This window comes from Marmota monax, unplaced genomic scaffold (genome assembly GCF_021218885.2).
Source record: "Marmota monax isolate L192 unplaced genomic scaffold, Marmota_monax_Labrador192_F-V1.1 WCK01_AAM20220418_F8-fsc00082, whole genome shotgun sequence".
NCBI classification, from domain to species: domain Eukaryota; kingdom Metazoa; phylum Chordata; class Mammalia; order Rodentia; family Sciuridae; genus Marmota; species Marmota monax.
Genome location: NW_026695207.1, coordinates 7,172,231 through 7,182,360, shown reverse-complemented (window position 1 = coordinate 7,182,360; position 10,130 = coordinate 7,172,231). Strand labels below are relative to the sequence as shown.

Here is a 10,130-nt window from a genome sequence, read left to right as displayed (position 1 = left end):
GGCCTGGCCATGTGCAGAGGGAAGGACACAGGCTGTGGGAATGGGTGTCCTGCCGCACGGCTCACAGGCTCCCTGGCTTCACCCTGCAGTGACGAAGCTGAGTTTTGGGATAACAGCACCTCGGAGAGCAAGGCCTTAGGGCACGCCCAGCTGCCATCCTGCTGGCCGCGGGCAGCTGTCTAGCCTTGGAGGGCCCCTCTGCTGCCTCAGCACTGCTTCCCACAGGCTGTGCTGCGGTGGGTGTGACAATGTGGCAGTCGCAGGGTTACTAGGGCTCTCCTCATTTGAGCACAGCCTCTCTACCTTGTGGGGACATGCATTTAGGCTGGCGAGGCCCATTGGCAGGACAGCATGTGCCTCTGGACCCACTCTTGGTCTGTGGATTTCCTGAGAAGCAGCAGCAGCAGCCACCGAGGTCCTGGGGTCACCTCTCAGAGTCCTGGCTGGTGAGACTCTGGCTGAGGAAATCCAGGGCAGATCTCTTCAGGGGGAGAGCTGCAGGAAGTGGGGTGCTGGGGTGCTGGGGTGCTGGGGTGAGGGCCACAGGCGCCAGACACAGCAGCCTCCTGGCCTGCTCCCCAGTGCTCTGGGCGAAGGCTTTTCTTCTTGAGGTCTTTCCAGGCTGATGCCAGATGCCAGGGAGTGTGGCCCCTGTCACCTCCACTGAGCTTCCCCCCATCCACCTGCCCTTGCCTGCGGGACTCCACTCACCCCCTTCCCGCTCTTCTCCCTCTTTCCCTCCTCCAGACCCCTCCTGCTCTGCCCTCGCTCCCCTCCATCCCCTCCTTCCCTCTCCTCCTCTCCACCCCTCCTCTAGTCCCTTCTCTTCCTTCCCCCTCCCTCTCTCCTCCCATCCCCCCTCCTCCCCTCCTCTTCCTCTCTCCTCTCCTCCTCCTCCCCTCCTCTTCCTCTCTTCCCTCTCCTCCCCTCCTCTCCTCTCTTCCTTCCTCCTCCTCCTCTTCCTCTCTTCCCCCTTCCTCTCCTCCTCCTCCCCTCCTCTTCCTCTCTCCTCCTCTCCTCCTCTCCACCCTTCCTCTTCCTCTCTTCCCTCTCCACCCCTCCTCTCCTCTCTTCCTTCCTCCTCCTCCTCTTCCTCTCTTCCCCCTTCCTCTCCTCTCCTCCTCTTTCCTCCACTCTTTCCTCCTCCTCCTCCCCTCCCCCTCCCATTGTCTGGGCTTCCCTCCAACCCAGGCCTTGGACTGGGGTCAAATCACAGGGTCCTGGACTTCCTTTCCTGGGCCTTGCTGCCTTCCCAGGAGATGACCCTGGGAGAGCACTTCCTGGTGTGGTAGCCCCAATAGGAACAAATGACCAGGGACAGTAACCCCAGGAGGGCGAGGGGGTGCCCAGCTTCCATCAGAGCCATCCTGAGCAGCATAGGTCTTCCCTGGGCAAGGAAGAGGAGGGTGAGGGGCATCCCCTGCCGCGTCCACCCACTTGGCTGGCTGTGGTCTGGGGGCAGCTTGCTACTTGTCCTCTGAGGTTAATGCCACCATCCTGACCCTACAGTGGGGCCCAGGTGACAGGCCACCCTGGGATGCTGAGGCCACCAGGGACAGCAGGAAGCACTTGGACATCTGTAGGAGAGTCAGGGCTCAGTCTCCCTTAACTAGTGGCTGCTCTACCTGCGCTAGGAGACTGTTCCCTGTCTAGTGACCAGCCCAGGGTCCTCCTGAGGAGGTGGAAGGTCTCCTGCCTCTCTTCCCGGTGCACCTCTCCCAGTACTCTCTTTATGGAGGGAGGGGGAGAGAGAGGAGAGGGAGAAGGGAAGGAGAGGAGAGAGAGTGAGGGGAAGAGGGGGAGAGAAGGAAAGGGAGGGAGAAGAGGGCGGGCGGGAGGGGGAGGGGGAAGGGGAGGGAGGGGGCAGCGGCGCGGAGGGAGGGGACGGAGGGGGAAAGCCAGCAGGCTGTCTCGTCAGCAGCTCCAGGCAGGCCTGCCCCGGGAGAAGTAGGTGGCGAACGTCGCCTGCGTGATCTCAGGAGACGACCACTTTAAATCTTAATTGGTTGCCTTTTAAATATCATTTAAGGGCTGGCTTCCCTGCCTCTCTCTAGTTAAGAAGGTGTCGTGTCAAACTCTATTACCTTGCTGGATGTCTCTCCCTTAAGTTAAAAAAAAAAAAAGAAGGAGAAAAAAGAAAAAAAATGGAACCATCAGCCACGGTTTGAGGGGTCGATAAAGCTTTTAGATTTGGAGACGTTTTCCGGAGCCCATTTCCTGCGGCCAGGAGTTGTTAATGGAGCTTAAGGAATTATCTTAGACTGGGAGCCGGCAGAGCCGTATATTTCCCGCGCCCGTTCCCCTGTCGGGTCTGAATACGCTGCTGTCAGACTCGCTTAATGAAAAGTAACGCGCCGCTGATTACAGTTTTGTTTGGCTCTATGTAAAGAGCGCCGTTAATTTAGCCTCTCCTCTCCGCGGGTTTGCATTGGCCACGCCTGAGTGACCGAGCGTCGGCCCCGCGCCGCGCCGGGCGCCCCGGGAGGGAAGTCGGGGCTGGCCACCCTTCCCCCGAGGAGACCCGCGGGACCCCTTTCCCCCGCCCCCGACGTCCTTCCCCCACCCGGTGCGAGCCCCGCCCACTTCGCGGGCCGTCCCGGCCTCGCGGGGTGGGGGCGCCCCCAAGGCCAGGTCAGGGTGCGCGAGGAGAGCGTGGCGGGCTGTGCCTCCCGAGGCGAAGGGACGGGGCTGTGGCGTCTCGGTGTGGCGGAGCCCCTCGTCACTTGATCCTATTTCACGCAGTCTCGCAGTGCATTCAAACAAGCGAGTTCCCCTGAGATCTGGGGGCTCCAGCGAAGTGGGATTCCCACGCCCAGGGCAGCAGCGACAGGCGGGTCCTGGCGCCAGGGACTCTGCCCGGGAGGTCCTAAGGGCAACAAGCTTGGCCAGGAGCAGAAACCCTCTGGGCCCTGGGGTCGGAGTTGCTCCCTGGCCGGGATCGCCTACCGGAGCCACCGGCGGCGTGCTCGCCCGCGGCTTCAAGGCCCCAGCAGAGCTGCCTGCCACCAGGGCGCCAGGCTGAGTCCAAGTCCCCGGTGTCTGCCGCCCCAGCCTTCATCCCTGCCTAGCCCCCAAATGGCTTATTTCTGCTGAAAATCTCTGGCTTTGTCTAGGGCGGGTGGGGGTGCGCTGGAGAGGCCGCCCTTGGTCGCATTAAAATTCCTGGCGCCCCAGCCTCGGGCCGCAACGCGTCTCCCCTGAGACTCCACTTTCGCTATTACTGTCAAGTACCCTTGACTCTTTATTTTTGCCCTTTTATCTATTACAACTAATTCGAGTTCTTTTGCCCTTTTCAGTCTAAGACGTGGGCTTTCTGCAAAGCCTCCCCTGCCAGCGAGCTCTCGGAGCGCGCAGCCTTTAGAAATTGAGGGGTTTACTGTCAAAATGAAAATTTCACTTCAAATTATCTTGGCTGATGCTCGCTCGCCAGGCCGGGGGCTCCCGCCGCAGCCTTTTGACAGGCACATCAGCGGCGAGCTTCCGAACCTCGATAATATCATCCAAGAGAGTGAAAGTGAAAGCGGTGACAGCGCGGGCCGCTACAATCCAATTACCCGACGGCGGCGGGGCGGCCTCGCGCGCTCGGGCGGATGCGTCCTGCCACGCAGGGTTCCCTCTCCCTCGGGTGCCTAAACTTGCGCCAAGGCTGACCTCGATAGCCAACCGACCAGTCTTCCAGAGTTCCTTGCCAACCGAGGCCTTGCCGCAGAAACCAGGGCACCCGGTCGCCCCAGATGCGCCCCACCCAGAACTCAGGCTGGCAGAAGAAAGCCCAGACCTCTTCTGTCCCTGGAAGTTAGGCTGCCTGCCCGCCTGCTCAAGAGGTAGTTGCATACCTCCAGCGCTCTGCTCCGTCCTGGACAAAGGCCACTGTTGCCCTGTCCCGCACCCCTGTTCTGTCCTGCCCTCAGGAGCTCCCTTGCTTGCTGCTCCGACTTCCCTGTGGCCATTTGGAACTTTTAGGAGGCCCTTGGGAGCCAGAGCAGCAGGCTTGCTGGTGAGCCAGAGGGCAGCACGACCCCTATGAAGGATGCCAGGATGCCCCTGGGGAGATCAGCGAGGACCCCAGGCTGCAGCAGCTGCTGCTGGCGGCCACTCGGCCAGTGGAGATGGGGTTCGAACCAGGGATCTGATGGAAGCCAGGGTTCTGTGCAGGCAGGACCCTCCCCAGGCCAGGCTCTGCCCCTGTGCTCCCTCAATTGACCCTCTAGTTCTGCCCAGCCCTTCTCCCCCTGCCTGGGAGATCTTTCCACCCAGCTCCACCCCCTACAGCCCTAATTTACCTGAGAAAGGGCCTCTACAGGGGGTGAGGCCGGGTTAGGGAAGGCCAATTGACTTCCCCTTTGGTAGGGCAGAGGGCCTCAGCAGGTACTGGCTTTAGGGCAGGGTGGCTCCTATGCACCCCCTCCCCCAGGACCCAGCCCTAGGAATTTGGAAAGTCTAAAATTTGTTCTAATTCAGCCAAAGAAACTCATTTTGGCTCAAAATTCTGGAGTCTGGCAACAACGGGAAAAGTGGAAAAGTTTTTTCTCTGTCCTGTTCTACAGGAGGAGTCCAGCAGAAGGCTCAGATTTCTCAGCCACTCTCCTGTTTTCAGTGGCTTTGGTAGGACTCTGGTGGACTCAAGGGGGCAGGGGGGTCTTGGGTTGACAAGGAGTTTATGGAGGTGTTGTCTGGTGGACACCCACCCCACTCCACCCTGCCCGGCCCCACCCCATTCCTTCCCATGGGCATCAGCACCACCTCCTCTGGCACTCTCAAGCCCCAGGTTTTGAAATGTGTTCACTCTGCAATGCAAACACCATCACTGGGTTTTATTAGCCTCTCTCTGAAGCAGGCAATTATTGGTGTGAACATACATTTTAAAAAACATAATTTTATCGAGTCAAGAATGTGCAACAGTGTAAACTTGGTGGAAGTGCTGTTGGTGAGCATTATGTGCTGAGGATGAAGTCAGAAGATGAGCAGGCTGAGAATTCATAACGAAGACCGGCATGCCCCCAACCCCATGGAGACAGCTACACAAAACAAGCCCAGGAGCCCAAACGCCCTCTCCTTGTACACTTCGGATGTAAACTTGATGCTTCAAGGGTGCTCCCATGTGCTGTGAGAGCGCTCTCCCTGCTGGGTTCAGGAGTTCAGGGGGATGGCTCTGGTAGACTCATGACCAGGTGGGTCCAGGGGATCTTGGTGACAGCACACGCTTCTCTGTGGCCCTGGGGAGACTGAGTCCAGTGCTCCTTCTCAGTATGTTGGCAGCCTTGGCTTGGCCACGCTCTTGCCTTCCTTTGGAAACTCAGTAAAAAAGAGTCTGGTCTTCTGGGCCAGCGCTGGTTCCCTTCTCTGTCATGCTGGACAGGTGGCATCAGGCGCAGAAGGGCTTGCCTCCAGCCTTGGGCATGGCCAGCAGCTCCCTGGCAGCACCTGCAGCTGGGGCATCTTGGGGTGCAGCAGAGGGGAAGGTGCGGGCCAGGGGCGCTGTCAGCATGTTGGCACTGGCCCCCAGAGAGCGTCCCAGAGGCCCAGGATCCAGGAGGGCACCCTTGGCGGTGGCCCAGGCCTGGTTCAAAGTGCTGTGCCTGAGGATGGGGTCATGGAAGACCCCGTCCACCCAGTTTCTAAGACTGGTTACTGGGGAGTCCTGGTGCCTGTCCAGGGCACCGAGGGGTGCCGGGACCACAGAGGAGGATGAGGTGGGTGTGGAGGATGTGGCTGCAGGGGCAAGAGGAGCTTGACGCTTGAGCATGCAGGACGGAAACTCAGTCTGGCTCAGGGCAGTGGCTGCCGCAGCAGTGGCCGTGTGGGCCAGTGACCAGATGCGAGGCTTGGACTCCAGACCCCCTGGCGTCCCTGTAGGTGCAAAGCCCAGCTTGGCCTCGCAGGCCTGTGGGTCACCCTCTGTGCCTGGCTGTTGCTCCTCCCTGGCCACTGTGCTCCGGAGGCAGCTCGGGGCCCTCTCCAGGTCCTCATCCAGGGCAGCTCCACCATCCGTGGGCAAGGGCAGCTGGAGCGGGCCGGAGGCCTCTTTGCCTCCAGTGCCAGGGCCTTCAGGTGCAGCAGGGCCGCGCTCCAGGCTGCTGTCCAGGCGCTGGAAGGGTGCCTTCAGCTCACACTCTGGGGTCTCTGCCTCAAGTGGGTCGAAGTCCTCCAGGTCACTGAGCTCCAGGTCCTTGTCCTCTCTGCTGACAGCCTCTGCCAGGAGAGAACCCAGTCCAGTGGAGAAAGAGAGCTGGGTGGGTCATCGGTCGCCCACTCCTCCTAAGCCACACTATGGAGTCCAGTACTGGACAAGGAAAAGGCCTGAGGTCCTTCTCTGTCTTTCCATCTCCTTTGAAGGTGCCCAGGACTCCACCTGGTGACACAGGGGACTAGATTGATTTCAACCTCTAGTGTGTGTGTGTGTGTGTGTGTGTGTGTGTGAGACAGAGAGAGAGAGAGAGACAGAGAGAGAGAGAGAGAGGGAGGGAGTGGGGGAGGGAGGGAGAGATTCTAAAACTTGACTTGGACTTCTCTAAGTGTGTCCAGAGGGGACCACCACAGTCTTCAGGTGCACAGGGCCTTACCCACAACTCATCTGCTACCCAACTGGTCCTGGGAGGTTTTGTTTTTGCTTGGCTCAACTCCCCTCTGTGCCTGGCTGCTTGTCTCTAGGTGGTAGGAAACCCTGGAAAAGTCCCCTGGAAGCCTGGCTGACCCCAGCGCCAACTTCCCAACTCACCTTCGCCCTTGGAGCTCTTGAGGGGCTCTTCCTGTGCCTCCTCCTCGCCGGCCTCCTCCTCCTCGCCCTCCCCATAGGGCCGCTTCTCCTCTGCGCATTTGTTCCGAGGCGGCCACGTCATCTTGTTCTCCTTCTTGAGGCGCCGGCGCGCGTTGGCGAACCAGGTGGAGACCTGCGTGAGGGTCATCTTGGTGATGATGGCCAGCATGATCTTCTCGCCCTTGGTGGGGTACGGGTTCTTGCGGTGCTCCTGCAGCCAGGCCTTGAGCGTGCTGGTGGTCTCACGAGTGGCGTTCTTGCGCCGCGTGCCGCTGTCCATGGTCCCGTACCTGGAGACAGGCTCTACAGTGGGGCATGATCGCAGCGGAGGGCCAGCCGCCGCCCAGGCCGACCCTGGGGGTAGGGGCAGGGCCGCCAGGGACGCTGGGATGGGCTTTGCCTCCCTGTGTCGGGTTGTGTGTGTGTGGGGGGACGCCTGGCCTTTTGTGGGCGGAGGTCAAAGAGAGTGTCATTAATATGACAGGGAGCTTGGCTCATTCCCAAGTGGGAGAGGTCATGGCCTCTGTCACTCTCCAGAGATATTTCCCTGAGGTTCTTGATGGGGCTTCACTCTTATTTCTTTGATCTCCAAGCCATAAGAACACTTTGCAGGCATGTGACCTCCCACCCTAATATGCAAGTCCCTGCGAGGAAAGGTCACGGTGGACCGGAGCAGAAAGCTGCCTGCTGCCTCAGTGCGTTCAACTGTTATGGTCACCCAAGGAAGATGGAATGACACTGTGGCCTGGACTGGGCATGGCCAGCTGCAGGGTCTCCCCCTCATGGCTCCCTCTGCAGGGCCAGTGGGTTCTGCTTGGACACTCAACCAGGGCTCTACTTCTTGGGGTACAGGGAGGTGACTGAGGCTCCTGAGGAAGTTGCCTTAGTGGACTGGGCCTTCCAGATGCCACGCCCTCAGAAGTTAGAGCAGTTTTTACAGCGTGAGTGGGGTGGGGTGGGGGACTGGGGCAAATTCTAGTTCCCCGCAGTACAGGCTGGCCAGGAGCCTGAGAAGCATGGACCACGGTGGCAGGTCAAGCCTGACTTTAGTGGTAGCAGGCTTGACCTGCCTCCCCACTTCCCAGGAGGGGCATGTTGACTGTGCATGGAGGTGGTGACCACTGATGGTCCCTCACCTGTCGTAGGGGTACTGGCCCAGAGCTGGCTCATAAGGGTAGTAGGCGGCAGCAGCTGCAGCTGGCGGGAGGCCCGCATGCGCAGATCCCGACCCGTCCTTGGAGTCGAAGCTATTCTGTAGGAGCAGAGGAGTCTGGGGTCGCAGCTTCCAGACACCACCCAGCTACAGCCCTTTTCCTAGGTCCCCTGGCTCCCCAGGCTCCGGGCTGAAACCCGGGCAGTCCCCACCACACCCACGTCCACACCTGCAGCAGGCGCTGCCTGAGGCTCATCTCCCTCAGGCCTTGGTTCTCCATTCCCCAAACTGGAGAGGGGACAACTGGAGTTCCGGAAACAGGATAGAAAGGAGAAGGAAAATGAAGGGGGAAAAGAGAGAATCAGAGTGGGTAAGAGGACAGCAGGGGTGGGTGTGGAGAAGGGTCATGGAGAGGCAGACTGGCCAGCCGGGAGAGCAGGTGAACCGGGAAGAAGAGGGCAGGAGAGGTAAGGGAGGATGGGAGTGAGGAGCAGGGGAGGGAGAAGAGGGAGAAAGAGGGGATGGGAGAGGAAGAGGGGCTTGGCGAGTAGAGCCAGTGATCTTGTTGGAATTCAGTGGAAAAACATAAAACAAAAAGTACGCTAACAGCGGTGCACCCGCGGGGCACCCTGAACCTGGGCGGAGTGTGCCCGGTTCCTGATCCCTCTTCCGAGGGACTGATTGGGGAGCCCAGCTGGACGAAGACAACCCTCAGCAGTTGGGGGACCCAGAGGACTCACGACCTTGGATCGAGGGAGTGGGTTTGGCAAATCCAGGGGTAGGGGCGGGGCGCGGGAGGGTTGGGATGCTCCCTTACCAACGAATAGAAGGCAGACGCCTCTGAGCCGTAGGTCACGTAGTTACCATAGCCCTGTGAGCCGCCGTAGGGGCCCCCGTAAACACCGAGCGCGGCAGCTGAGTTGAGTTCGTGGCGCGCAGTGGCCAGCAGCCGGCTCTCGTAGACCGGGCAGTAGACGGGCGCTTGGGCTGAGGCTGCGGGCCCCGAGTCAGCCAGTGTGCGGCCACCAGACTCGCAGCACGTGCTCAGGGAGTTGGTGGTCATCAGGAACTGGAGGAGAAAGGGGCCGCGAGGATGGGCCGGGCATCCTGGCTGGAGGAGCTTCCCCCCAGGGAGTACCTCGCCTCCGTTCCCAGGGGTCTCCCGATCTCCACACCCTACAATCACGGTCCCTCTCTGCAAGCCTGTGAGCCTGGTCTCCTCTGAGCGTGTGGGACCCAGCCCGAGCGCTCCCATCCACCCCAGGTTCCCAAGGCCATTGGCCCTGGCGCTCCAAGTTTGCTTGGTGCCAGGTGCTCCCCCTCCCCGGCTCCCTAAGATCCTCTGGGACGCAGCCTCAGAGCCCAGTGGGTGGAACAAATGTGAATTCTAACGCCCTGTTGGATTTTATCAGCCCATCCGCCCTGCACAGGGGTTCGGGGTCCACCCGCCTGGCACGAGAAGGCCTGTTAGCTGGGAAGAGAGGGTCACCGGCGCGTCCTGCCCACCCTACCTGGTCCTCGCGGGGAGTCCCCTTACCTGGGGAGCCGAGGAGTAGGGGTATCCAAACTGAGGGTAGGACATGGCGGGCGCGGCCCAGGGCGGACAGGCGGGGCAGGAAGGACCCTGCGCGCCGGGGCCGGAGTGGTTCCGCCCCTGCTCCCGGGCTGCAGGCTCCTAGGGTCTGAGAGGACGAAGCGGGAGAGCAGGTTAAATCACCCACACGCTCCGCAAACTTTTGTAACCAGGAAGGAAAGTGAGCGGTGGTGGCCGCTTCGAAATCTGGAGCCACGGGAGGGCTCTGGGAGCGACCGACCCTACTGCGGCGACAGAAATACATATTTTGCAAAAAAAAAAAAAAAAAAAAAGAACAAAACAAAGCAAAAAACGAATCACAGGAACCAAGTCAGATGTGCGCAGTTTTAAGCGTCGGAGACACTGACGTCAGCTCCACGCCGCGCAGTAAGGCCCGGCTGCGGACGTGCGGGTCACTCGGACGCTGGCCGGGAGGGGTGAGGGCAGTCAGGGCCGCGCAAGCCGGGGCGGAGGGCCGTTGGGCTTTAACAAATGGATTCCATTCAAGGAGTCAATATCGGCCCGACAAACGGTGTTTCTCCTAAGTCACCGGAGGACGGAAGGCACTTTTAATTAGAAATTAATTAATGAGCATCTGCTCCTTCCCACCCCACTGTAATCATTAGTCTCAATTACAAATGAGACCT

At 60.2% G+C, this 10,130-nt stretch overlaps 1 protein-coding gene across 2 annotated transcripts; it reads right to left on the bottom strand.

Annotated features, from left to right (window-relative positions):
• Positions 1 to 4,800: 4,800 nt before the first annotated feature.
• Irx4 (iroquois homeobox 4) lies at positions 4,801 to 9,712 on the bottom strand. 2 transcript variants are annotated; one of them, XM_046430380.2, is made up of 5 exons: positions 9,448 to 9,712; positions 8,728 to 8,979; positions 7,894 to 8,009; positions 6,719 to 7,047; positions 4,801 to 6,192 (listed from the first exon to the last, which is right to left on the bottom strand). In XM_046430380.2, exons 1-5 carry the CDS (start codon positions 9,490 to 9,492, stop codon positions 5,366 to 5,368), a joined length of 1,569 nt encoding a protein of 522 aa, XP_046286336.2. In that variant the 5' UTR covers positions 9,493 to 9,712; the 3' UTR covers positions 4,801 to 5,365. The 2 variants fall into 2 exon arrangements, with proteins under 2 accessions (XP_046286336.2, XP_058430488.1); XM_058574505.1 differs by lacking the exons at positions 8,728 to 8,979; positions 9,448 to 9,712 and adding an exon at positions 8,140 to 8,639.
• Positions 9,713 to 10,130: the final 418 nt, after the last annotated feature.